Source organism: Syzygium oleosum, unplaced genomic scaffold (genome assembly GCF_021117445.2).
Source record: "Syzygium oleosum isolate NSW1041296 unplaced genomic scaffold, Sole_v2.1 Sole_v2.38, whole genome shotgun sequence".
Classification (NCBI taxonomy): domain Eukaryota; kingdom Viridiplantae; phylum Streptophyta; class Magnoliopsida; order Myrtales; family Myrtaceae; genus Syzygium; species Syzygium oleosum.
This window is the reverse complement of record NW_026607522.1, coordinates 1,642,556-1,670,421: the sequence shown is the minus strand read 5'-3', so window position 1 is coordinate 1,670,421 and position 27,866 is coordinate 1,642,556. Positions and strand designations below refer to the sequence as shown.

At 40.2% G+C, this 27,866-nt stretch overlaps 2 protein-coding genes and 1 pseudogene across 2 annotated transcripts; 1 reads left to right on the top strand and 2 right to left on the bottom strand.

Moving 5' to 3' along the window:
• Positions 1–4,089: 4,089 nt before the first annotated feature.
• LOC130135887 (glutamine synthetase leaf isozyme, chloroplastic-like) lies at positions 4,090–6,960 on the bottom strand (annotated as a pseudogene).
• On the bottom strand, positions 6,960–14,778 carry LOC130135892 (putative disease resistance protein RGA4). The gene is made up of 5 exons (XM_056305716.1): positions 14,691–14,778; positions 9,600–12,134; positions 9,244–9,383; positions 8,387–8,847; positions 6,960–7,157 (listed from the first exon to the last, which is right to left on the bottom strand). Exons 2-4 carry the CDS (start codon positions 12,013–12,015, stop codon positions 8,389–8,391), a joined length of 3,015 nt encoding a protein of 1,004 aa, XP_056161691.1. The 5' UTR covers positions 12,016–12,134; positions 14,691–14,778; the 3' UTR covers positions 6,960–7,157; positions 8,387–8,388.
• Positions 14,779–22,479: 7,701 nt separating this feature from the next.
• Positions 22,480–27,096, top strand: LOC115693436 (endo-1,3;1,4-beta-D-glucanase-like). Its single transcript, XM_030620428.2, has 7 exons — positions 22,480–22,746; positions 23,241–23,262; positions 23,447–23,573; positions 25,408–25,498; positions 25,628–25,717; positions 26,156–26,256; positions 26,799–27,096. Exons 1-7 carry the CDS (start codon positions 22,599–22,601, stop codon positions 26,937–26,939), a joined length of 720 nt encoding a protein of 239 aa, XP_030476288.1. The 5' UTR covers positions 22,480–22,598; the 3' UTR covers positions 26,940–27,096.
• Positions 27,097–27,866: the final 770 nt, after the last annotated feature.

Sequence of the window (27,866 nt, the reverse complement as noted above, 5' to 3'; positions counted from 1 at the left end):
CACAGGCCGACAAGGCTATGCCCTGTGGCAAGGCTCGAGCTCGCCAGTGGCCGGTCACCGTTCGCCGCCATGACCGGCGACCGGCAGGAGAAGAAGATAGAAAAGAGAAAGAAAAAGATAATAAAAGATAATAAAAAATTATAATTTTAAAAAAAGAAAATAAAAATAATTATAATGAATCATGAAAGAAGGAGGAGGGAAAACGTTTTCCTCTTTTGAAAAGTGAAAAATATTTTCTTCACTTTCGAAGGTGTTTTTTCCATTGAGGGAAAATATTTTCCATGACTAGTTTATTTTCCATGAAACGAATACCAGAAAAACTCATGGAAATTGTTTTCCGTGAAACGAACAGAGACACCATGAGAGTTTTTCTAGAATCATCGGACCATGCAAGACATTTTGCTCCTTGGGAAATCAAATAAGCAAATTGCACACCATATCTACAACATAAATTGCGAGCCAGATTCAAGGAGCTGGGAGTTGGATGAGAAGAAGTACGAATTTTCATCATTTTTTTCTCGCACGTTTGAGAGTAAAGCGACGTTTCCACGCCCCATAAATACCTACATCCAAGGATATGTCCAAAACCTTTCACCGATATGTCCATGTCCCCCAATCGAATCAAGTGAAAATCTGGGAAAGACAGCTCGAGAATTATGATTCATGTAAAAAATCTGGGAAAGAAGGTCTCACATACCTTCGGAAAGGAATATAGGGATCGTGAGTTATGCGGGGGGATATGAGCAAATCTTGTACCAGTCCTCGCCTGCATCTCTTTTGCACCTCTCCTCCAATTCTGGGCAAAATGAGATGTGTAGGTGAGTAAGGGATGTAAGCCTTGGCATTCCTTCTGGTAATGATGTCAACGAGGGGCAATAGTAGATGTCAAGCCTTCACAAATTGACGTAACGGTGAATTACGAGACGCTTGAGATTGCAAGATGGGGAGAGCCAGAGACGAACGACGGAGGGCAAAATCGACAGGCTCCACAACCTGATCACGATGCTCCGGCGAACGCGACTCTCCTCTCTCTCTCTCTCTCTCTCTCTAGGTGGAACCGAACACTCCTCCCTCCTGATTCAATTTTTGGCAGAGGTTCAGCCGACGCACCAGAGGCTCTGTTTTCGGATCCTTGATTCCCGGTGCTCAGGAGCTATCTCTCCTCGTTCCAATCTTTGTCCATCCGTTCCTGAAGCTCCAGACGTTCGTTCTGCACTGCGGCGATGATCGTAGAAGCTCCAGTTTAGCCTAAAACTAATGCCGTTCGCTTATTCGTCGCTAAACCTGAACTGGAGTTGGACCGGAATCAGCTCGGTGGAGTTTCAATTTGCACGGTTTTGGATTCTGAACCCTTGGCCACACCCACCGCCACATTTACCAGGTCGTTTCTTCCCCGATTAAACTCTAAATGTGATCCCGATTCATTCTAGAGTTGCCTCTTGATCTATGCTCTGTTTTGCCGTCTTTTCATCGTACTGCCTCACCGCATCATCACTGAGCCATCGCCGCAAACGAGATTCACCATTTCTTCGGTCCATAACGTTGTATTCTAAAAATTGGTTGGAGAGTGATGTGTTGTGTGCAATACGGTGGTGTCAAAGTATGGAATGGTGCCATTGGTTAGCCGATGCGCGGAAGGTGTTCGATGAATTGTCCGAAAGAGGGATCTGTAATGTTGCCTCGCTGAATTCGATTAGGCTCAGGCAAGGATTGTTGGAATGTGCTTACCTCGTTTATAGGATTTTATCTCCAAAGAATGAGCGAAGTCAAGCATCTTTCCGTTCAATTGCCTGCTATTACACTTTTTGGGCTCATTTTCGTGTATTCCGGTTTCTATCAACCTTTTATGTTTCTCGTCCAGATTATGTTTGTCACTGATCTCTTCAATCGCTGGGGCTGGAATCTTGCCGTTTTGTCGGAGATAGTCGGTGCCATGTCTTCGGGCACGATTTTTCTCAACTTCTAAATTCAGATCTAAGCGTTAGCGTCATGTTAAACCCAAACAATATATGTGGGTAATTACCCTTCTGATTCTTGAAGTGGATGGTGCTGGAATTTCGCGGTGAAGAGAAGAATAAGAATCTGGATGAGAAATCGATATCGACTCGTTGATCTTACTTAATGCCTTATTGGTTCAAGTGTGCTTCATGCCTTGACATGCTTCCCGAGACATTGGAAGTTCATTTTTTGAACAGATATGTTGGTTATAATTTGAAAATTAACGAGACTATTTCCTCGCGTAAGATTCTCTTAAGTTTTCTTTCCTAGTCACATACCCTTTCTCAAGTACTTGCGTTTTCTGCTTTGTTTGCTCCTTAATTTCCAAGCAGTAACATCGAGTCCAAATCGTACTTCGTTGCTGCAATCTGCAATCTGTGTTTGAATGGCCATCTCAATCAATGATGCTTGGTTCATTTTTGCTCCGTTTCATACGTCGACTCTATTGCAATGTTTTCCTGTGTCGTATTCTCATTTTGACTTAGTTACACGATTATTCTTATTTTGAATACATGTGCTGAAGCTGGCGTGTCTATTGTAAGTCGAAAATAGGAGAATCGGTATACTTATGACTTGATTCATCGGGCTTGGTGTGATTGTATGAGATTTCCAGGCTTTGGTACAATGCGTTACTTGATTTCTTTTGAAGGAGAAAATGTCAGTCTTCTTCCTCGGATGTCCATGAGATTCATTCTTGGCTTTTTCTTAGTGTCCGTCCATGTGGCTTTGACTGGATGAGTCTCTAGATCGAATCTTTTTTATTTGTATCTTGATGGATTACAGGAGGATTATGGGTTTATGGTTGTGGGCCGCCCATGTACAAATGGCGGTTACTTAAGAATTCAAAAACAAAAGATAAAATATTGTAATAAAAAAGAGATAGCGGTTATCAAAAGGAATGATTAAAAGAGATTCACGATCTTTTTTTGAGTTAACTTCTTCTCTTAAGTAACGAAAAAAAAAAAAACGCCGTACAATGACTCCCATAGAAAAGAAGAACTCTCTCTCAAGGCTACTGCAAGAGCGTATTTAATCTGTGGACATTAAAGGTATGTTTATAATTGTAATATACCCGTTTTGATCGGTGATACAAGTATTTCCTGGGCATGTTTCTCATAAGTAGAATGCGAAATTTTGTTTCCAATATTGAGTAGAATACGTTTGTTCAAGTTTCGGTTTATGAGATTAGGAATTCGTCTTTCGTAATGTCTCTTCGGGTAGCTCTTCGTTCTACAGCTCCTATAGTATTTGAGTGTTCTTTCACTAAATCACTCTCCTTTTTAATATCTTTTTGTTTATGTCTATCCATCTCTAGGTATGTGGTATGTTCATCCACCAAAAAATAGATAAAAAGATATGAAAAAATGAGAAATAAAAAATCTCATAATTGCATTTATGGATCTCTTCAATATATGTCTTTGTTTCAAGTATAGTTTAGAGGATATCTTTCAGTAGAGAATTCTTTATTGTCAGAGTTAGCCTTAGATTTAATTATAGCTCACCAGGCTCATGTCCCAAGGCTCAGTAATAAGACCATGCATATTCTTTACCCGATTTGTGTCGGGTTTACTTTCCACACATTGTTCTTATTTATCTTTGTTGCCTTTTTAATGATTTATGTTGATCTCTTTATATTGCCTTCATGTTTTGATTAGTATATCTTCATTTCAATTAGCTGAGTGCACCATGGGATCAAAATCAATATAAACATCACGTGGACACTTAGCCGACTGGTACTTTAGGACTCATAAAGTACTATAGAAGCAAAAGCGAGGAGATGAAAAGAAAAAGGACCTTGAGAGTAACATTCAGTTCTATAGAAGCAAAATGGTAGGTGCTGCCAAATTGCCATTTCTATGCTTGTACTGTACTTTCCATCTCACTGAGAACATTTCTTTGCCTCGCAAACAAAAATAACTTGCCAAGCTGCACGAGCAAACTTGCGTTACTCCCAAGGATTGTGGTCTGTTTATACTTCCCAAAGCTCTCTCAATAAGACATTGGAAGAGATGAAACTAACTCGTGCATCTCATGTTTATTGAATCAAAAGTCAAACTGCCTTTCAGTCAAAAGAAAGTTGGAAATGCCAAATTGAATGAGTTCAGCATACGAGGACATTGAAAATTTGGATGGATAATGCTGAAATGTCGAAGTAACTGAAAATACAAAGACAGGAAGATGTCCATGACACTAAAGGGTAATGGCAAACTCAAATGCCCAAAACAGTGAGACTACTTGCAAATGCAATGCAGAATGAAACCAATGTAAAGGAGACAGGGTCTGAGCTTGGACATCTAATTTTCTCTCCCTCTGGGAATCTTTATTTACATGAGGATCTTCACTCAGTGACCTAAATCTGACGGAAAAAGGGTTCATAGTATCTCAGCTTGGAGGTCTCCATTGATTTATTAATGCATTTGGCCTTTTTTAACTAGCAGCGTTAGACCTTCAATGCTAGCTTCTGAGCAGCAAGAGCTTCAGCCTTGATGGGGGGCGCCCATAAATTAGTTTCAGTAAGTAACAAGGTCACAACATATGGGTCCACGTTTGAGGCAGGATGCCTGTCTTCCAAGCAACCTGTATATCATTTTATGCCATTAACTAACTGAGCAAGGAAGGTGAACTTTGTATTTTCTATCGATATTCAGAAATAGTGAAGCATTGCAGAAAGTTTTTTGAGGCACTAAAAGAACTAAGATATCCAAGCCTTAACTTCGGTTTTGGAAGCAAAACCGTGGGAATGCTTTATGATTGCAAAAAGTCAAAATTCCTTGTATAGTAGCAATCATAGAATCGGCTGACACCGAAAAGATAAAGAATACTTATATATATTATTTTCTTATGATATTGTTTCTGGAATCATCTATTAAAGTTGAGCATCTGTGATTGATATTCAGACAGAGCACAAAAGGGAACTGGGATGGTCATTGTTATAGTACCTTTTCCTTGCTTCTCAATGCCACGGCCCACATGGATTGAGCAACCACGATTGGCAACTCCCTGCATAACAATTCAAGTAATTCAGGCATCACAAAAAAATTTGAGTTCATTAACAAGGCAATCTTCAAATTTGACTAGCAACTGGTATGTTTCTTCTGAGCAATACCGAAAAAAATGTGTCAATGTTGGCTGTTTCATGCTTTCCAGTCAACCTTCTGTTATTTCCTTCTCCAAAGGCGCTAATATGCTCCTCGCGGCATAATGAGAGATTCAAGATTGCCTTCTTTATCACTTCAAAGCCTCCCTCTTCTCTCATGCTTTTTGTACTGCAGAAAAGATGGGAGCACACTCTTAAAGTCCTTCAATGATCAAAAATACTTAACCAAGTCCATGTTATTTCTATGGTGTGAACCTGTAGTTAGTGTGGCATCCTGCACCATTTAGTCACCCTGAGAAGGAAGAGAGTGTTTTATCAACTTTGGGGTAATAGATTGCGTAAATGGTGATAGTGAAGTCAAATACCTCCTTTGGCTTAGGATCTAACATGAGGACGACACCAGCTCGCTCAGTTATTCTGTGTTATATAGGCAACAAAAACAATCAAGTATTTGAATACCAAAGAACATGTCTATATGCACTTATTCCATTTGCCGTTAATGGCATTCCATTATTTTCTTGAGCAAGTAATTGAAATTTCACCTTAAGAAGGTATCTTGAACACCACAGATGATCTCCCGCTTCAATTCCCACGCTTGGTCCTACTTGGTATTCTCACTGCACAATTGAAGCTAGTGTTGATGGCAACAGTTTTGTGCTTCTTTTTTTATTTTTTTCCCTTTTGAAAAAACAGACAAGATGGAGGTCAGATATTACCTGGCCCGGCATCACCTCTCCATTGATACCACTAAATTTGATACCGGCATATAAGCAACCCTTATAGTGAACATCGGATATGTCTTAAGTCCAAAAAAATAAAACATCGGATATGTCTCGGCCAAATGACTTATCAGGCCCAACACCACAGTAATAAGGCCCCTAAATGAACATAAAAGATCACATCACAATACAAATTTTCTCATCAGCTTAGCCTATAATCCATCAATATATAGGGAAATTCATTTGGAAACAATTTCTCACTTGGGGACCTAGATATCCTCTAACAGGCCAACCTAATGACCATCGAATATTTGTCTGCAGTAGGGTGCTTCCTTGCTCAATCCCATACCTAATGTGAACATTTAGCAAAAGTCATGAGCTCGTCCATTTCAAAACTTTATAATTCAAGATAAAAAGAAACTCATGTTTTTGGATATCCTACCATGAAACGTCATAGATAGCCTTTGGGTTACTGGAAATTTCAGCAACCCTGGCATGTTTGTTCGCTGGAATCGGCCTGCTAGCTGGTATGTATAAATTGCAAATAACCTGCAGATGAACAATAATTCTCCGTAAACCAATTGAAAGGTCCTTTCTTGTTTGATCAACCTTTTCAGATGATCTGATGGATGAACAATTTATGACAACATAATACTTATTTCGTGGATGATTACCAAGATAATGTTGCCACCTCGGAAAGGATCCTTGAAAATTGCTTGAGGGCTGTTAAAAAGTCAAGAACTTGATGGAATGATGTGAAAGTAAATATAGTACGACAGTTTTGGGTTTATGTCATCTTACGGTAAGATCACTTCGCTATCCTCCCCCCAAAGCTTGACCAGTACTTGATCCATCCTAGTTCCACATGGGAAGTTCAGGCAGGTGCTCAACAGGTCTAAGGATCATCTGATTATTCACGAATTAATAGATCAGTAGCATGTAGCATGTAAAAAGAAAAGGTGTCAGTTGTTGAATGTGCATATAACATATGACATACTTATTCTGATGGTAGATCGAAGAGAAATGCGAACTTATAATTTCAATACAGAATAGTTCTAGTAGTGTTCATCTTTTTGTGGACCGCACTTAATGGTTTTAGGCATTAAAACATACCAAATGTATTCTGCAATCATCGTATGGGAGAAGACTCTCAAGCCTGTAATAGAATTGTTCTCGGACTTCAAAGCATACACCCTGAACTTAGAAAAGCTCTTGCTGTTTACACTCTTCTTTTACTTCAGCAAGAGAAAAATCCATGCGTTTGCTATGGTAGTCTGTGAATTCTGTCATCCTCATATGGCATTGTGTCGTCGGTGCCAAAATCTGCGCCATTTCTGCCTAGTCTGAAAAATAAAGCAGTGTGAGTAAATAGACATATCTACTAAAACAAAAAACCTGGGAGCTTAATCTCATGGAAGATAGTTCAAACATCGAGCATTATTTGTATGACTTGGCCTTCTGGTATGCATGATAGTTTACTTTTGAAATGATAAAAAAGAATGGACTGGGTACTTCAAAGACAGCACCTTCCGCCCTAAGCTTAATCTCATGAAACCACTTTTTGAAGACTTGTTTCAAGTGGGAAAAACTTACATTTTGAAGCATAAACAGCGAGGCTCAAATACAATTGCCATGAACAATTTTACACACGCAGGTTTCGACGGAGGTATAAGCTTAGAGATCGAGTGGCGTAGTCTTAGACCACTTGAAATTGATTCTAGCCCAAAAATAGAGGGATAAACTGAGAGTAGATTTATAAAATCTTACTTATTTTGCAAGCATGATTTCTAGAAAACGAAAGCGGTAGAAATCAAGAAGATGGAATGGTTAAAACAACTTAGTAGTACAACAGCAAGAGCAGTGAAATGCGGTGCGACATCTCTTCCGTGTAGATGACAAACTATACCACTCATGAAATACAGAGCATGATGATCCAAACCAAAATGCTTTTGAGATAGCAGTCACTGACCGCACATCATAACAGTTTTCGAGCTGCAAGTCCAGTTCGAGAAGCCAAGTCAGCAAACTCGGCTCATCTTCACCACCAGATCAAGCAATGAACCCAATCAAAAGATACAAAAACAAATTCGTATGACGTCGAACTGAAGTAGTCAACTTTGATCAGGAGCCGGAACAAAGTGAGAAATTCTCAAGAGGCACCAATAATTCAAAAAATATATAAAAAAAAACCGCAAAAAGCATTAACGATGATGCTGAACTCGGTGGCAATTGTCCTCTCTCCATTACCAAATCAATGTCGCAAACCCTTGCGCTCCTAGCGAGAACGAATGTGTTGTACTCGTTCAATGCGATGCCTTAATAATCCGAATTAGGCCTCGCGAGAGAGAGCTCAAGCAACGGCTATGACAAGATTCTCTGAACATCAGAATGCAACCCATCGTCGACCTTCTCTCTCTCTGTCCAGAAGCAGCGAAAGCGAAGGGGTGTTTGCAAAATCGTGCTGGTATTCCTCTAGGGTTAATTCATGTCCCCAAATCGAATCTAGTATCGAAACACAATTCGAAAATTATACATGTAAAAATCTGGGTAAACAAACAAGGTCCCCACGTACCTTCATATTTCAAAATCGATGCGGGGGATATGAGCGATCTTGTCCCAGTCCTCGCCTGCATCTCTCTTGCACCTCCTCTCCAATTCTGGGCAATTGTAGATTGTTAGGTGAGTAAGGGATGAAAGCCTTCGTATTCCTTCGGGTAATGACGTCAGCAAGGGGCAAGTGCCAATTTCAAGCCGTTGAAGTGATTGAAGGGCCTCGATCTGCTCTGGTAATGCCTTCAAATTGGAGCAATTCTCAATTTTGAGACGCTCGAGATTGCTGGCCTGTAGAAGCCACTGTGGGAGATATGCTAGTTTGGGAAGGCCGTTGATCCACAGGGACCGAAGACTGTGATGGAGTCCTCCATGGAAATCCAAGATGAGGTTGTTGTTGCCGCCGCTTTCGTCTTTGGATAAATCCAGCTCTTCACAACCCCAAATATGGAGATCCTCGAGATTGCTGGCCTGTAGAAGCCACTGTGGGAGAGATGCTAGTTTTGGAAGGCGGTGGATCCACAGGGACCGAAGACTGTGATGGAGTCCTCCATGGAAATCCAAGATGAGGTTGTTGTTGCCGCTTTCGTCTTTGCATAAATCCAGCTCCTTACAATCCCGAATAACGAGATGCTCGAGATTACTGAGCTGGAGAAGCCACTGTGGGAGAGATGCTAGTTTGGGAAGGCCGTTGATCCACAGGGACCGAAGACTGCGATGGAGTCCTCCATGGAGTCCTCCATGGGAATCCAAGATGAGGTGGTTGTTGTTGGCGCCGCTGGTTTCGCCATAATTGGATAAATCCAGCTCTTCAGAATCCGAAGATTCGAGATCCACCGGGTTGGATTGATGTCGCGTACCCTGTGGTGGTGGTAGTGCTTTTGAGAGGGAAGTTAACCCAGGACAATTCCAAATGCTAAGATATTTGAGGGAGGTGAGGCTTTTCCAGCACTCTCCGGGCACACACTCTAGAGACTCCATGTCCTCGATTAGCAGGCTCTTCAACTTGTCAAGGCCAAAAATGTTATTTATTAATGCTGGGTGGGCCCTAATCAGCCATAACTCCTCCAGATGCGGAGTTGGTGGGACAGCTTTCAATTTTTCACAACTGTCGATATCTAATTTCAATAGACTAGGAAATGATATTGTTGAAGTGGATGAATGATCCGATACGATGTATTCCAATTCACTCAGTTCCGAAATCTCTAAAATCTTGAGGCCAAGTAGTTGGCCCAGTGGAGGGAGACGTTTACATCTTCCGCAACCGTTGAAGCGTACCTCGACTAATTTTGGCAAGAAAAATACAAGGCTATCCATCATCCACCTTGGAAAGCTCTCGCCTTCATATCCTTCGATCCTCAACTTTTGCAAATTTGAGTGTGGCCTTAGTCCATCTAATAGTGTTTCATCCCTATTCCCAATTACTGAATCATTAGTATTGAAATCGCCCCATTTAAGTTCCAAAGATTCCAGAGAATGCTTCCCTATCAAGTTCGCAGCCTTGGATTCTGCTACTGCATCCATCACGCTTCCTAAATTCTCAATGCGAAGGCTTTCCCGAATGTTATTAAGCTCTTTTAGCTCCCCAAGTTCGCAACAATCCTTAGCAAGAGCTTTATCTTTAGGCAAAATGAAGCGCGTTAGCCTATGCAGAGAACGCAATTGCCCTAGCCCGCATGGCACATAACCAAGTTTCCAACAATAATCTATGTATAGATTTCGAAGGCTGACTAACTTCCTTATACCCCTTGGCAATTCTTCAAGGCTAAAACAGCTATTGAGATTAAGAGTTTGCAAATTCTGCAATCTCGTAATGGAGTTAGGAAGCCTTTTTAGATTAACATTGCCAGAAAGGTCGAGATACGTGAGATACTTCAACTTATAAATGGACCTTGGCACCTTCTCTACATATGTGGTATGCAGATCCAAGACGCGCAACCTCTTAAAACTTTGAATGAGTTGGCGTAAATCTGCTTCACTCATTGATTCCATTTCCCTATCACTAGCAGCACACAGAAATGTTCTTAGCGCACTTGCTTTTGAGCACGAGATTAGAAATTCACCCGTCAAATTGAAAGTTGAACCATATGATACATGACGAGTTCTCTCATGTATGGATTTTGTGCGATCCCATGCCACCCGACACTCGGTCCCGGCAACCAAGCATGCTAGATCATGCATCAAATCATGCATCTTGCAAGTCTCCTTGTCTTCTTGAAAATCTTGGAAGAAGTTGCTCCAAAGTAGATCCATGAAATATCCATGAGCAATGTCTTCTAAATGTTGACTTCTATTTGATGGCTGGATAAAACCTTCAGCCACCCAAAGATTGACTAAAGTCTGCTTCTGTATCTCATAATCTTTCGGAAACAGTGAACAGAACGTGAAACATTGTTTCAAATGTGAAGGAAGATAGTCATAACTTAGCCTCAAAACAGATATTATGTTGTCTTCCCTTTGAGACACATCTGGGAGCTCATAATCTTTGAAAGTTAACCATTCGAGTTTAGTTTTCTTAAAGAATAGTAAACTTCCAACAGTTCGAACAACCAATGGGACCCCGAAGCACTTTCTAACTATCTCTTTGGCGATAGCTACCATTTCAGGATCTTGTATCTCCTCTTCTTTTCGATAAGCCATTTGCATTAATAAATCAAGAGATACACTTTCAGATAAGCCCCCAAGAAGATGAGGTGGAGCAGTGCCAGTGATCTTTGCAACTGAAGGAAGGCGTGTAGTTATGAGGATCTTGCTTCCTCTAGCACCTCCCACCAGTAATTTTTTCAAGCTCAACCATTTTTCTGGTTCTTCATTCCACAAGTCATCTAAAACTAAAAGATATCTCTTTCCATCAATTTCTGCCCTTAGTTCACTTTGCAACTGTTCCATTGCATCCTCACTGTGCCCTTTCTTCTTTGCACAAGCTATGATATTTGCAACTATTCTTTTCTCGTCAAAGTCATTGGAGACACAGACCCACATTTTCAAGTGAAAGTGTTTACTTACCATCTCATCATTATATATAAATTGAGCAAGTGCCGTTTTTCCAAGCCCACCAATACCAACTATTGGAAGGATGGAGACATTCTCTTTCACATTTGAATCCAATAAAAATTTTCTAACAATCGTTTTGTCATCATCTCTGCCTTTAATATCTCCCTCACTTACAAATGAATGCGTCTCTTCTCTTTTCCTCCATTGTCTCTCTACTAGTGAATCCACGGAGCGCTCATCCAAGTGGAATTTCCTATCAGCCTTAATGGCTTCTATTTTCTCCCTCACTGCTCTTACTTTGTAACTCATCTTCAGTTTAAAAGCAAGCTGGTTTGAACTTGAGAAAAATGTCCTTACCTCCTTGCTTATTTCACTGTGACCTCTCAGTTCTCGTCGCAAAGCTTCTATATTGACTTCTTCAAGCACGTCTTGCGCATCATAGAAAGCATCTTTTAGTTTCTCAAGCCAACCTTGGATTTGGCGACTCTGGTAGTATTGCTTCTCTGCATCATCCAGTACGGCCTGAATCGTGGAGATCGTGTCCCCGAGTGCCTTGAGTTCTTGCTTGATGCCCCATAACTTTCCAACCGTTTCTATTGCTTGAGGAACCAGATAAGCAACGATCTTTTCGGCAATGCCAACAACAGTTATCGCCATTTTTGTCCTTTGTAGCTGTCTTTGTCTCTCTGTGGATCAGAAGATATAAGTGTAGTCGGTCCAAGCCTAGAGACTTCTCACGACATGTATAAACAGTTAATGTTGATGCTCACCTGACACTGGCAAATCAAAAGCCTTACAAATCTAATTATCAACTTCTATGACGGACTTGAGCTGTTATAGATGGGAATTCTAATCATCCACACAAGCCTCAACCAAAAGTACGGACCCACCTGGGTCGTGTCCCATGCCCGCAAGAACACCTTTCTTTTTTTTTCAAAGGGTTCATTCTTCACTTTTTTGCGAAAAGATGACGGATCATTTTTTATATTCTTTGGATGGATTTAATGTATGACAAAGTTGTTAACAAAACGTTACAGTTTGATTAAGGAAGTTCAGTCTCCTTGCTTATCTCTCAAAATTATTTGCTTCCTGTGATCAATGCTCCTACATTTTTTTTCTTCCTTTATTTTTTCCTATTATCCAAATAAACAAAAAAAAAACTGCCTTAAAGCTCTTCCCATCCCATACTAGACAATTCCAAAACTTGCACATTTATGCAAAGTAAAAATCTATATCTTTACACAATCTTTTACTATTTCAGTTTTCTATTGTAATCGTATCAATTAATTTGGAATTCTTTAAATACTTGAAATTCATAGCTGTTCTTTAACAATTACCATGAGACAAGTCATCTCTTTTGTCTTTTAAGTCCGGCTCTTATTTCTATCCCCTAATATATTCTTCTTCTAATTTAACTCGATCTATTCAATATACATAATCAAATCTTTGTCGAATTTCCTATATGATCATACTATCAGCTTGCCTCTATCTTTTAATCTAAAGTTAGCTTTTCTTATTTACTTTATTTAAATTCAAATTCGAGATATTGCAACAACTTGTATCATTCTTTTTACACCTCAAACAAGCAACAATAATTATATTATTATGATAATAATCATTTCTTTTTATACGAAGTACAGCTAGTCTTCTTCATAATAATGTGTTATGCATGTCACACATCTATTGTTGTTAAATTGCAACATTCTTGTCGTCCCAACAATAATAGGAATGGTCTTAATCATTATTTTTTATGTGTTTTCTCTATGCATGACAATCCTTTTTGCATACTTCAATGAACTCTCATGTATGGTTTGTTTCATATTTAATAAATAAATTATTCCTATATAAAATTACCTAAATTTACTAACAAATGCCTTTATTAGGGACTTGTTATAGGTTATTTCACATTAGCATTGCTTTATGCAAGAGCAACTTAAGATAGGTGGCATGATCCTAAGTTGTTCTTATTTGTTTGATATGTTTTGGAGACTTTTGACTTAGTGAGCTCAGAGTATGGCTCTTTAAAGATGACCCGGCCTATTCCCTATGCCTTTCTATTGGGCTTGGTGTCGGCCCGTGTCCTATTGACACATGGTTGTATATAATTGGATTGAGACCCCCTTGGCTCGTAGTAGCCTATCCATGTGACATAATCCTATTAAGCAATTATTTTGATCCTAAATAGCCACATCAATTCACTCGTTAAGGTAGGATATAATCTTTTACATATACAGTGGATTGTGAGAGCTGAGGTTGGAGTTAGGACAACAATTAAATTCGGAAGAAAGTGACACAAATCCACTAGATATGTAAAAGATCACATCCAATTTATTAAGTAAGGCAAGTCGATGATGTTGTGCTTGTATGTTAAAGATTAAATGGGACGATTAAGTTCTTTCCCACTTTATTGTAAAGTATGTATATACGTTGGAGTTTTGCAATCAAAATTTGTCATTTAAATATTTTCTTTTACCTATAGTTGTTGTATACTTATATAATCAAATTTAATAAGTAAGGCAAGTAAATGTTGATATATTGTTCTAGAAAAATTATATTAGATTAAATTAGACGATTGAGTTTTTTTCTACCTTATTGTATAATAATATGTCTCATGGATGTTAAGGAAAATGGGAAGGATGGAGCTTTGCGATGATGTGGGTAACCATTTAACTCCATTTTATCAAAGTTTTTTATTATTGATTGATTATATATATATATATACTTAGTTTGGTTTCAAAAATGACACATAATAAAATAAAATGAAAGAAAGTAATCGTGATGATAAGAGTTAGCTGAGGTTTCTTAGGACTTGTTCGTTTGTGCTTTTTTAAAAGCAAAAGTAGTTTTTTGCTCTCTATAAAAATTTAAAATATCATTGATGTATTAAAAAAATTATGAAAAGATTATATGTAATTTATGTGAAAATTACATATGTTTCAGACCAAAAAAAAAATGTTAACATGCATCTGAAATGAGATTGGATTAAAAAAATAAAAACAAGCCTTTAGTTGTTTTGCCGATGCTTGTGAAATCATAGAGCTTGAAATCCACCATAAGAGGTGGACAAACTTGAATTGTTGAAAATAGGAAATCCCATCATCCATGCACATTACAAGATGAGGCCTAAATCAATATGCATATGGGACTCACCAAGGTCGGGACCGAGGTCCATGATTGGTTTGTCTAAAATCTTTCGTGCTTCTAGTGTTTACTCGTTTAACATGTTTGCAAAAGCAATGGAGATTCTGACGAAAACAAATCACTGATCTAATAGTTTATAAAACAATAATCCGATGCTTGCATGGTGAAAATAACTCAGAGAGCGAAATTACCAGGAGTATTGGTGATATTGAAGGACCGAATTTGACAGCAGTGAGCCTGAATGAAATGCAAGCGGCAAGATAAGAAGCAGGGAAGGAATGGTTCTCGAGTGCTGCTTGCGTTAATCCTCGTCGCACATCATATAGAGAAAGAAAATGAAAACATTCCTTTCTTATGTCGACACAACAAGGAAACTTGGGAATTGATCCCTTTCTTTGCCTCTTCAGTTACCCTTAACGCAAGAAGGGCCACACATCTGATTACTTTCTTTTATTCAACGGAAAGGTTCTTCCATAAGCAATAATCGTATTTTAGCAGGAGCAGCTTTAGAGCTAAAAGTGAAATGTTCAAGTTTGCAACCCAATATATCGGCAAAGTATTTGATCCCATTCTCGCAACGGTTAAGTTCGTCTTAAACGGGTTGAAACAATTATATCGTTTATATTGGATGGTCTCCCCAATTATTTTTTACTTTTAACACTATCGAAATATTATCTAATCGAAGTTTTTTTCCTTTTGCTTTTCTATATTACAAACATAGATATATTGATTTTAATAATTAGATACTCTTTATAGTATAATTTTTTTTTTTGCTTACAATTCGATTGAGTATTACTTATATATTCTTTTTCCTTATTTTGTTAATGCATTTCCTAAATTCATGAAATTAGACATTCCCTTTGTTTTTCCTTTGGTTATGTATACTTATGCGGTAGTCTCAATGCCCGCTGGCAGGCAAAGGCTATACCTTATTGTTCATTGGGGTATTAAGTCTTTTGCTGAACATTGCAGGATTATAATTTTAGCAAATAATATGACTATAATTTCAAACATAATGTTAAATATGCATCTCAATTAACAATTTGTTTTAGGTGACGTGGCTAGAGCATTCCAGTCATCAAGATTTTTTCTGTTAACTATTGGAGTCTTGCTTATCTTTCTGGAGATGATTGTGTTAGAATTTTAGTACACTCCGGTTTGTTAACCTCATGAATTTTGAGTATCGTGGTTCTATGTCAGTAAATGCACTTTTTTTTCTTTCTCTCTTCTATATTAATTGCGTAACTGCAATATTATGCCAAGATTTTACTTTCATTTTCGTTGATTATACGTCTCTCTAATTGAATTTACATTTGCATTAAACTATCTAGATTTAAGATTAGTGAAACTTTTCATTGTACTTGTATATTTTACTTAGAATTATTACTATAAGAGAAAGAAAAGAGGAACATTCCTTTCATATGTCGACACAACAAGGAAACTTGGGAATCGATCCCTTTCTTTGCCTCCTCAATTACCTTTAACACAAGAAAGGTATTTCTTTGCATTTCTTTCTTGCAAAAGGGGTCATGTCGGATTACCTTCTTTTGTTCCACGAAATGGTTCTTTCATATTCGATAATCATATTTTAGCAGGATCAACCCAAAACATCGGCAAGCATTTGATCTTCCAAGGCATCTTGCAACAGTTAAGTTCGTTTTGAAAGGGTTGAAATAGTTATATCTTTCATATGGGATGGTCTCCCCCAATCCTTTTTTCTTAAACCGCCATGAAAATATTATCTAATCGAAGTTTTGTCCTTTTGCTTTTCTATATTATAAACATAGATATTGATTTTAATAATTAAGTACTCTTTATAGTATTAATTCTTTGCTTACGATTCGCTTGAGTATTAGTTATATATTCTTTTTCGTATTTTGTTAATGCATTTCCTAAATTCATGAAATCAGACATTGGTCCTTTTTCCTTTGGTTAGATATACCTAGGCGCTAGTCTCAATGCCCATTGGCAGGCATAGGCTATGCCAATGGGCATAAAATTTTTTACTGAACATTGCGAGATTCTAATTTTAACAAATAATACGACTATAATTTCGAACATTATGTTGTTTATGGATCTCAATTACAAATTTGTTTTGGGTGATGTGGCTGGAGCATTCTAGCCATCAAGATTTTTTCTGTTGACTATTGGAGTCTTGCTTATCTTTCTGGAGATGATAGTGTTAGAATTTTAGTATACTCTAGGTTGTTGACCTCATGAATTTTGAGCATCGTGGTTCTATGTCACTAAATGCACTTTTTTTTTCTCTTCTATATTAGTTGCATAACTGCAAAGTTATGCCAGAATTTTACTAGATTTTAGTTGATTATGCATTTCTAATTGAATTTTCATTTGCCTTAAACTATCTAGATTTAAAATTATTGAAACTTTTCATTGCACTTGTAGAATTTACTTAAGTTATTTTCTTTTTGGTAATAATCGTACATTATCAAATTGTATAGTTGATTACATCCTTTTGATTCAATGGTATCTTTAGCATTACCATAGAGGTTTCATTCATGGTCTCATCTTTAAAATCATAAAGGCTACGTGGAATATTAGTATATGTGACGACTTATGAATAGATAATTAATTGCATTTTTTATTCATATAGTCAGACAACTATATTTCAAAGTTGAAGATAAGTTTCAATCTAATCCATCATGATCTTGTGGATATCGATCCATTTCCTAGACTTTCCTAAGATCAATCGACAGATTCATGCCCTAGACGAAGAAGAACGAGTGGCTGAAAGATACGCGAAGGAGGTAGCTTAAACTCGTGATTGTTTGAACTAGTGGGTTGTAGATTGTCCAGCACGTATGATAGAAGCAAACACCTCTTCCTTGTGTTGTGTCGGAAATAATTTGCTGAGAGAGTATGTGGTGGATGAAGGCTATAAAGGGCCCAGCCTTCTAACATTGGTGTATACGGCCTACGAGGTAGAAGAAGACGACCTACAAATCAACTGCCCCCCAACATCCGTCCGTACACACGACAACGAACAAAACTCTTTTGTAACGCAACTATTTAATAAAACAAAAGCTTCCCTTCCTTTGTGCTTTTGTTATCCCTTGGTGAGCCTTGTCCCGCGCTCTTAGGCACCGGGCACGTTACAAAAAAAATACCATAAAAGCCTTAAACCTATTATTTCTATACCAATTCAGTCATAAACATATTTAATTGTGCCAATTGAATACTAAATGTGACATTCCGAATTTCGGCCCATTTTTGGGATTTATAAAACGTGTAATTCGTCGAGGTGTGCTTATAGTAAAATCTCGCCCGGGAACTGATCACTCTCGGTTATTTTTTTTTTTAAATTGAGATTTCGCTAGAATCGCACTCGATCGAATTTGGCCGTTATTTAGAGCCCAAACGTTGGTATCAAATTTCTCGGAGTTCCGGGACGAATTTAATTGGACGGTGTCGATATTATTGTGGCCAGCCTCGATATTGCCCGGAATATGCGAAAAGTGAAATTTTTGACCGGATGCGGATTTGGACTAGTAGACCTCTCTCGTAGTGTGTTTTAGTTATTATCTTTTAGCCTTTTTCCTAATTTATAATTAGGATTTTTCGTAGGCCGTTGGATCATTTTCGGATTTGAACGATGATCGTCGGATTGCACTCAAATGCATTTGACTTTCTCTCTCTTCTCTCTCTCTCCTCCCCCACGTCGCCGCTGCCCCCCACGCCGCTGACTTCCTCTCTTCCTTCACGCCCGCTGACTCCCCCACGTTGTTTCTGCCACCACTCTGCTGCAGCTTCTGCTTCACGCTGCTGCTCCCCCCATGCTGCTGCTGCTGATTACTTCTGCTTGCTAACCGCTGACACCCCTTCTTCTGCTGACTTGTTGACCTCTCCTCCTTGCTGACTTCCTCTGCTGACCTGCCGCTGCCCACGCCTTTGCTGCTGCTGCCCATGATGAACTTCACATGCTGCTTCTGTTCTGCCCTTTTACCGCTGCTTCTTCACTTCTGTTGCTGCTGTTTTCTTCTTCATTTTGCTTCGTTGCTTCTTGCTTTTTCTTGCTGCTGCTCACCAGACCTTCGTCCATCTCCACCAGCCAACCACCTCAGCCGTCCGGCGACCGCTCGCCGCCGTCCAGGTCGCCGGAAATCGCTTAGCCACCCGTCTGACCGCCGGAGCAACTGCTGCTTGCTTGGCTTGGCTTTGTTAGGCTCCCTAGCTTGAAAATCTTGCTTAGGCCTTGGGTAAGTGGCTTCCTAACCCTTGACTAGGCTAAGGGGTGACTAATGGACATGTTACGGATGGTTTAAGGGCTGTGGATAGTTGGTTTAGTGGCTGGTTGTGCTTGGTTTGCTTGGTGGTGCTTGTTGGTTAATTTCCGGTAAGGTTGCTGCTGCGTTGCTGGATTTTTCTATTTTTACTGTGACTTGTGTAGGCCGAATTTGAGGAAGTGTTCTTCATGAAAGTTGTTCATAACATCTTGAAGTTTGACATATATTAAATCTGGAATTTTTGGAGATCATTTAGTTCCATTCGTAAGTCCATTTTTGGACCGAATTCAGTCCGCCGGATTTACTGTTCATCCGACCATCTGGTCTCTCCGATTTTCTACAAATTTTTCCAGACCTCTTTTCAACAAATTTCCTTCACAAAAATTGTTAAGAACATTTTTTTCTATGACATATAAAAATTTCAAGACTTTCCAAAATGATTTGGGTACTGGATGAGATGCATTTTGATGGTCAGGCGGCCTGACTGGACGAGTTGAATTTTGTCTGACTTCAAGTGACAAAAAGTGGTGTTTACATTAGGAACTGGGTTTCGAGTTCTTCACGGAAAATGTTTATCAAGATGTTTTACACGACATATCCAAATTTCATAATTTTTGAAGTTGATTTACTATTTATTTTAAACGAAATTCGGTGACTATGTTACTGCCCAGTTTGGCCCCGATTCTGTGCATACTTGGTTTTTCTCTCTCTCGAGAACTTATCGGTGTTACCATGACATTTTGGTGGATTTAGTTGACATTGGGCTAATTTACAAAGATAAGAATTGGTAATGATTGTTGAGGTGTGTGCATGGTCACGACACGTTCCGTCTAGGCGGGAGTTCTAGACGATGCCCGGCGGGAGTTCGGATGCCATCTAGGCGGGGGTTCTAGACGTTGCCGATCGCGGTAGAGGCCGGATCGATGCTCCTTTGTGGAATGCCGTCTGGGCGGGGGTTCCGGACGTTGCCGTCGCCGAAGTAGCGGGACAATGCCTGGTTATGCCAGAAGACCGGCGGGAGTTCGGTGGCCCAAGGGGTCGTTAATAATCTGGACTTAATGAGTGCGATTTGCATTGGGGAATGCTTTGCCTGAGTTAATTGATGAGCACGTCTGGATTATTAACCATGTTATGCTTGATCATGCCATGAATCGCTTTGCGCGTGCTTGATGGGCAATTGACCATGTTATGGCGATATTCTAACGTGCAGGGCTTGTGTATGCACCAAGGCGAGGTAAGGACGCCTGTGATTGTTTATGGCACATCTATTGTTTGAATCGCATGTTTAGAATTGTTCGGAAGTACGCTTTGGCCTAAGCGAGGCTTAGGTAGTTGCTTATTGAGAAGTGTTCTCATGGTTGTATAACCAAACCATTTCAGACCCGCGACCGTGATTAATCCGGAGATGCTACCAGGATACTATGGGGATTGAGGATAGGTCGAGTTACCCCGTCTTTTGAGTGCACCTTTTTGTAGAGGAGTTAAGCTTACCAACCACCCGATTCATGTTATTGTGCGTGGTTCGTAGATAGTGGCCTCGTAGAAGGCTAGTAAATGTATGTGTTGTAAGCGATGTTATGTTTATAAAAGTGTCTTGTTGATGTGTATTCTTTGTCTCTCTACTATCCCGTTGTTTATATATTGTACGGAGAGTTCGAGGTTACTTCCGCATGCGTTACTCGTTAGTGTTTCGATTGGGTCGGCGACAAGTCCTAGGATGTCGTGTACATTACGACCACGAAGGGATGATCGCGCGCTCGTAGGGTTCGGGGTGTGACACTAAACCTGTTGCAAAATTTGTCAATTTAGTCGTTCTATCCAATTTTGGCTATAAATCGCTGACGTGGACGCCGGCCAACGCTAATGTGGGTAATTTTACAATCTTTTAAGAAAATTTTCAATTTTTTATAATTTTTTTCAAGTTTTTCTCTTTCTTTTTTTTTCTTTCTTTTTATTTTTTTTTCTTCCTCCGCTGGTTGGCGAGCCTTGACGAATAGGTTTAATTGAATTAGCGCAATTGAAAAATTTAGGACTAAAATGGACAAGTGCAATAAGTTTAAAACCTTTTAAATATTGTTTGTGCACATTACATCTCCAAAAGTTAACAACACCGAGTCCATTCAACTCAGGAGCTAAATTGAATTGGTCTAGACTGAACTGATTTAAGATCGATTTTAGAGAGAACCGATTCGATTCCCAATTCCGCTAACCTAAAATCGGCCTAAGAAACTGGTTCGGTTCCAATTGATTTTACCTAGGAACTGGTTTTGAAGCATCTTTAAAAGAAGAAAAATCGCACCCATCAAGAATCGTACCATGGTATCTAATATGAACAAACAAGATAACCTCTTAACTAATATACGTTTTTGCAGTGAAATTATGTGACTTAATTTGATTTTTTTAACAAAGTAAAAAGTGGTTCGGTTCCCCAGTACACTATGGTTTCGGTTCCTAAAAATAAAAATCTTTTGGAAACCGGAAGCCACAAGATCCATTTCGACTTAGGGTGCGCATGAATACCATTATGTGCCCGGGAACTATTTCTGAACAGAAATGATTTTTTTTATTCTCGTGCCCGGAAACAATTTCGAGTATTTGAAGGCGTTTGATAAACCGACCAAAATTTCTATTCCTAGAGTAGAAAAGAACAGAAATGCGTTTGGTAACTACACAAAATTTCTGTTCCCAAATAATATTTTAATAATATTTTGAATTGTTTAATTTTTTCTTTCTTTCTACCCATTTTCTTCTTTGGCCATGGCCGGTCGCCGGCGACCGGCCACGCCCCAGGCCGGCCCGGGCGTCACGGCCCTCGCCCGGCCCGCCCGGCGGAGGCGGGTCGCCCTCGCCCGCAGGCGAGGCCGAGCCTCGCCGTCGGTCGCGACGGCGAGGTCGGCCTCCTGAGACGCGAGGCTCGGCCCGCGCCAGATCTGGCGAGGCCGGGCCTCAGCCGTCGCGACCCACGGTGAGGTCGGCCGCGGTGGGTCGCGACGCAGGCGAGGCTCGGCCTCGCCAGGATCTGGCGAGGCCGAGCCTCGCCGTCTGGGCGAGGCCGACCTCGCCGTCGCGACCGACCTGCGAGGCTCGGCTCGCCCAGGCGGTGAGGGTCCGACCTTCGCCCTCGCCGGCGAGGGCGACCTCGCCTCCGCCGGCGGCGGCGAGGGCGACCCTCGCCTCTCGCCGGCGGCCGCGAGGGCCGTGACGCCGCCGGGCCGGCCTGGCAGTGGCGCGTAGCTGGCCGGCTGGCGGCCCACCGGGGAAGAACAACACAAAAATAAAAAAGAAAAAAAGAATAAGAAGAAAAAAACTGATTCTCAAAATTGTGCAAACAAAGCAGAACTTTTTTTACTTCTTGTTTCTCTTCCAAAATCGTTTCTCGGCACAAATTTTTGCAAAAATGTGCCCAGAACAAAAAGTTTATCGAACGCATTTCTGTTCCCAAACTATTTCTGGGAACAAAAGAACAGAAATTTTCACTGTTTGGCACGTTGCCAAACAGGCCCTTAGAACCGAAAAGAAAACGGATCACCCCTGCTCGACACCACTTTCGAGATTTCTTTTCCCTTCAAATTATTTGCGGTCCAAAGCCCGGTCAAAAACAAAAAACAAAAGCAAAAAAGCAAAACCCTAATTTTTCCACACGGCGAGCCCTGACGTTACCGGTGACGCAAAAAATGAGAGGAGAAATCGAATGTCGGCGGTCACTGGAGCCTTCCTTCTTCTTCTCCTGCTGCTTCGCTCGCTCACCGCTCACTCTTCGTCTTCTTCTTCAATGCTATAAGCACACGTCTCCTTCACCATCGTCCCTCGTTAGTCGCCGATCATCGGAGCGAAGAAAGTTTCTTCTCCACAGCAATGTCTGGTCCACAGTGCTGCGAGAACCCTCCCGCCCTCAGCCCGGGCAGCGGAGCGGGACACGTGGAGCAGCTGGGTGGCCTCAAAGCCTACGCCGTCGGCTCGCCGGAGTCCAAGCTCGCGGTCCTTCTCGTCTCCGACGTCTACGGTGCGTGACCTCGCGCTTTGTGGGAAGGTCTTGGTTCTCTTCTTTGCCTCCGTTTCTTGTTCTTGTTCTTGGCTTCGCTTGGTGAAGTGGGCTTCCTTTCTTGCCGTCTGATGGGATTTTGTTGTGGGGTTTTGTGATGGGTGGTGTCCCAAGATCTTGTTTTGGGGTTGTGGGTGATGAGGCTTGAGCTTAATTTTGATTGGGGAAGGTCGGCTTTGTGGTGGAAAATGAATATTTACAAGCAATAGTTAACTTCAGTTTAGTTTTCTATTCTCCATTTTTTGTGAAGTGCGTGTGCGCTAGCGCTTCTCCAACCCTTTTGTTGAAACTTTCATCCTTTTGCTGCGATCTCGAGTCTTGGTGGTAAGTTCTTGAAGTCGTAATGTAGAAACAGAATGGATTTCATTCACTTCATCGTTGGCCAAATATTTTGTATTGCTCCTTCTCATGTCGATATGGTACTCTAATTTGAATTGTGTGTCTTGATGGTGCAGGGTATGAAGCTCCGAATTTGAGGTATGGACCATTAGCTATTGCAGATTAGCTGAATTCCTGAATATGCACTCCCTTGGAGAAGTGTGGTTGATGCTATTCTACCATGTTTGCATCAAATGGGAGTACAATGTCAAATAACAGTCTCTAATAGTTGTTCATGACTTCTTCCGAAAACTTAACTGTCACAATGCTTCCGAATTTGCAGGAAACTTGCGGACAAAGTTGCAGCTGCTGGTTTTTATGTGGTCGTTCCCGACTATTTCAAAGGAGATCCCTATGCACCTGAGAATGCTGAGAGGCCTATAGGAATTTGGATAAAAGACCATGGAGCTGTATGTTCTGTTTCTCATACATATCTTAGTGTGCTTGTGGACCACATCTGTTGGTAGTTGGAAATTGGAATGCTCATTGAGACTAACGGATTGGATATGATTGACTTTGACCATACCAATGCGATTTTTTTTTTTGTTTCTGCTGACAACTCATTTATATGCCACAGCCGCATCTTTGGGTCATTCGACTCAGTTCTTTTCAAACTTAGTGTCTGTTACTCATCTATTCCTATTTGTTAGAAGTACTGTTCTGTGATACCTTAGCCTTCTTTTAGCTTATAGTAATGCAAGGACCTTAGTAGGTGAAGAAATTGAGATTGTTGAAATTGTGAGGTTGTTGATATTGTAAATTTGCTAGTTAGACCGATTAGTGCGCTGTGGCATATGGCCTTGTTTCGTGTCAGTTAATAGAATAGCTTCTTGTCATTGGAAGTTTCAAACTTCTAAGAGGATGCACATAATAGACCCAAGAGAGAAAAGAGTAAAACCATGGGTTAGGATTTTCAATACAGCGGAGGTAATATTATTTCAATAGTTGTTAGATTACTTTCTTATTTGACAAGGTAGTATGTTACGACCAGATCTGTTTCACATAGGCCAAGCTCCTAAAAGGAATGTTCAATAACGCTGGTAACTCTTTAAGGTGAGTCCTTACTTATGAATCACTTAAGAAGGTTCCCCTCTAATCTTTTGTGAGACTTGAGGTGGATATATTCCTCCACTTAAAGCACTGACTTCCTTGTCAGTGTCAAATTATACCCGAGCGAATTTCTCCTATCCAATTCGGGATTCAGTCCATCCCGCTTGCAGTCATAGAAGCTTGCTAGGAGCCACACCTTATTTGAGCCCTCTTCCCCTGAAGAACACTTCCCGCCTTCATTCGATGTGCTAGGGGTCTAGTTCATCCTAGAACCACACGTGTACGGGACGGTATTGCTCTAATACCATCTATTCTAACCACCCAAATAAAGAATACTCAAGTAACCAAAGAAAGTGCTGATCATTTGTGGGGTTGATCTTACTTATGAATCACTCAAGAAATTCTCTCAAGTAGATATGCGATTTGAGGATAGAGTATGCCTTTGATCTGACAAGAGCAGGGAGCGATCGCTGGACAAGAGGGCTTGAATAAGGTGCAGCTCCTTACAAGCTTATAAGATGGTGAAGTGACGAGAATGGATCGAATCACATCTCGATTAGCATTATTGCTACGGGGCATAAGCCGATATTGAAGAGGATGTCTATGCTTTAAGTGGAGAAGTTATTACACCCCAATTTGTGCATGAGATGGGAGAGACCTTTAATTGATTCATAAGATAAGCCCACTTCCAAATGGGCTTCACTTTGTATGATTATTTGAATACTCCTTTATGTGACTCGACTCATGTGGATTAGCTCAGGTGGATTAGGTTGGCTTTGTTACATAGTAACTAACTTTTGTGAGTTGTGATAGCTCCTGGAAAGTGGTTTTACACTTGTTTTTGGATTTGGAGCTTGTAGTCTTGTAGATTGTGGACAGTAGTTTTGTAATTTGGAGCATATGGTCTTATAGCTTGTAGAAAGGAGCTTCTGTCGGTAAATGTTTTTGATGTTGTAGACCACCTGTACTCTTGATTGTTCACCAACTAGTGAATTCAGTTACTTTGCCGTGCTTCCTTGTCCCATTTAAAGGGTTTTTCAAGTATGCTTGGTGTGTTAGTCTTGGTCTGTGTTGAGTTATTCTCATTGCTAGTGTTTGGTTTGGTTGAATTTCATTTAAACTCATCTAGGTGTGGAAGGTGCATGCTTTCCTATAAGTATCTCTTTTGCCTAAAGCTAAACAACAATTTTACAGGATAAGGGATTTGAAGATACAAAACCAATTATTCAAGCTCTGAAAAGTAAAGGCATATCTAAGATAGGGGCAGCGGGCTTCTGCTGGGGTGGTATGTAAAGCATTCTTCAGACCACGGACCAACATGTTGGACAAAATAATTTCTCTGGATAACATTTTTTTTTTATCTCATAGTATTGTTCTTTATGCTGGTTTATTTTGAAATGTCTTCTCTCTTCAGCTAAGGTTGTGGTTGAGTTAGCCAAGTGTGAGCTTATCCAAGCTGCTGTACTGTTACACCCTTCATTTGTCACTCTTGATGATATCAAAGGTATGTGTATGCCATTTTGCAGCCATTCACAGACTTCACAGCTTCTTGATATACATAACAAGTTGAAGCGTTACGCAAAATAAGTATGTGCATCAAGTTGCATTTCGTCAAACATGAGTGTTGTAAAATGAAGGCAACTAATATTGTCTACCTCTTTGAGTAAAACCTCTTCTTCTTGACGTTTTATAATCTAGGGTAGTCGTACTTTCTCTGGCTATTTAACATTCCATTTGACCATCGTATGAATCCACAGGTGCATGTGCACAGTGCTCCGAAACGAGCATTGTAAAACCGTTTCATTCCAGTCACCTGGAAAAAATGTGTATAGATGTTAGTGGGCTAATTGAAGTCTGTTTAGTATGGCCCAAAAAAGGTCTAGTTAGCATGTTGTTGGTGCACTTTCATAACTAGTTTATTCTCTGGTTGTTCTGTCCGCAGGGGTTAAGGTTCCTATTGCTGTGCTAGGAGCTGAGATTGATCATATGTCTCCACCGGCACTCCTCAAACAGTTTGAAGAGGTGCTCGCGGCTAAGTCCGAGGTAATAAATCTGCTATTGTTCTGGATGCTAAACTATTTGAAAAGTTGATGGTGCTATACATGTTCAACAAACAGCAAATTGGTCTTGAAAAGATGTTGTTTCTTGTAAGCTGACACTTGACAGGGAATAAGTAGCTTAGCCCCATCTCTCCAGTGTCCAACATGAAAGCCGAACGTGTTAGACTTTGATTGCCATTTGAAGAAGACAAGACAAGACAGGATAAAGCTTTTTAATGAGATGGAAATATCCTCAATTCCTTTATTTACTTTGGTCCCGTGCTAATGCTGTTACTAAACCTGTCGGTTTCCAACAACATCATGAATGAATTATATTTTCTGTTAATAAGGTTTTTGCCCTTGTTCATTAGATTGGCTGTTTCCCTCTCCAATTGATGTTTTATATCATTGATCACTGTGATTTGTGGGGTCTCAATGGCTCTTCCATACCAGGATTTTCATATTCTCGAATTGAATCTCACACTCTTCCGTGTCTTAGTCTCCGTATGTAAAGTTTGGAAATAATACTCCTTTATTCTCGTGCAGGTTGATGGATTCGTGAAGATCTTTCCCAAAGTTTCTCATGGATGGACGGTGAGATATAAGGTTGAAGATGAAGCTGCTGTGAAGTCTGCGGAGGAGGCTCATTTAGACATGACAAAATGGTTTGTGAAGTTTGTCAAGTAAGAAACCACATCAGACCTTTGATAAATTCGTAGTAGGACGTGATTATCTAGTATGATGTACGAGTTGTCGGGTGCTATTTTTATCGTGTCTCAGTTTATCTGGACTCATGTGGTGTGTAAGACCTGGAAAGAATAATGTTAAGTCCCGAGTTCCTACATTGTTTGCTTTGAGTGTAAGAGCTTTAGTATAAGCATCCGGCCGCTAAAAGTCCCTGATCAAATCGACTATCTTCTTCCAATTGTTAGGCCCCCATAACAATAGTAAAAGATAAGAAAGATATTGTTAGGCCCCCGTAACTATCAAATGTAGTTCTGAGCGAAGTTACAGATAGTTGTGAATCGCATGATTTATGACGGTACTCGTCTCCTTATTTTTTAGTCAAGTTATAAAGGAGGCCAAAATGTGAAAGCTAGACATGAAGCAATCTGGCTTGGTGGGGCAGCTTCACATAGAATGCTGTGGATCCTCCGTTGGCGCTCTTCCTCGGGTCTTATGGCATCTATATTGTTGGAGAACTAATATGCGAATGCTCGTTTCGCTGTCATCTTCAGCATCTTTCTCTTCATGCTTAAAACTTCTGAAGTACAAAAATTGGCATCGTTTCTTTCTTCCTGTTATAAGGTACGATGATATTTGATCTAGGCCTGTTTGAAGGACTTAAACTATGTTTCATTTAAACCGGAGATTGGGTACTTAGAGAGGTAGGTCGATCTTTGCGTCCATTTCAGGTGCATTGATGAGAGAATCGCTAAGGGTTAGCTTCTGGTTTCCGAAGAATCCTGATGCGAGCTTGTTTGGTTCACTTTGGAATTTGAGTGGCAAAGGGATGGCATTAATTCCTTGAATTAGTATTCTCATGCTTATTGAGAAGCAAACTAGGAATTGGATTAGAGGGAAAGAGATTTATACGCCGTCTCAGTCACTGGA

What these genes read in the sequence shown, in the direction of transcription:
- LOC130135892 (XM_056305716.1), bottom strand. Translation starts at nt 12,015, where the DNA reads ATGGCGATAACTGTTGTTGGCATTGCCGAAAAGATCGTTGCTTATCTG. An exon ending in ATGTAAACGTCTCCCTCCAC is followed by an intron (nt 9,384 to 9,599) that starts TGGGCCAACTAC and finishes TAAATAACATTT; the next exon opens with TTGGCCTTGACAAGTTGAAG. An exon ending in GGTTAACTTCCCTCTCAAAA is followed by an intron (nt 8,848 to 9,243) that starts GCACTACCACCA and finishes TCTCTCCCACAG; the next exon opens with TGGCTTCTACAGGCCAGCAA.
- LOC115693436 (XM_030620428.2), top strand. Translation starts at nt 22,599, where the DNA reads ATGTCTGGTCCACAGTGCTGCGAGAACCCTCCCGCCCTCAGCCCGGGC. An exon ending in TCTCGTCTCCGACGTCTACG is followed by an intron (nt 22,747 to 23,240) that starts GTGCGTGACCTC and finishes TTGATGGTGCAG; the next exon opens with GGTATGAAGCTCCGAATTTG. An exon ending in TATGAAGCTCCGAATTTGAG is followed by an intron (nt 23,263 to 23,446) that starts GTATGGACCATT and finishes CCGAATTTGCAG; the next exon opens with GAAACTTGCGGACAAAGTTG.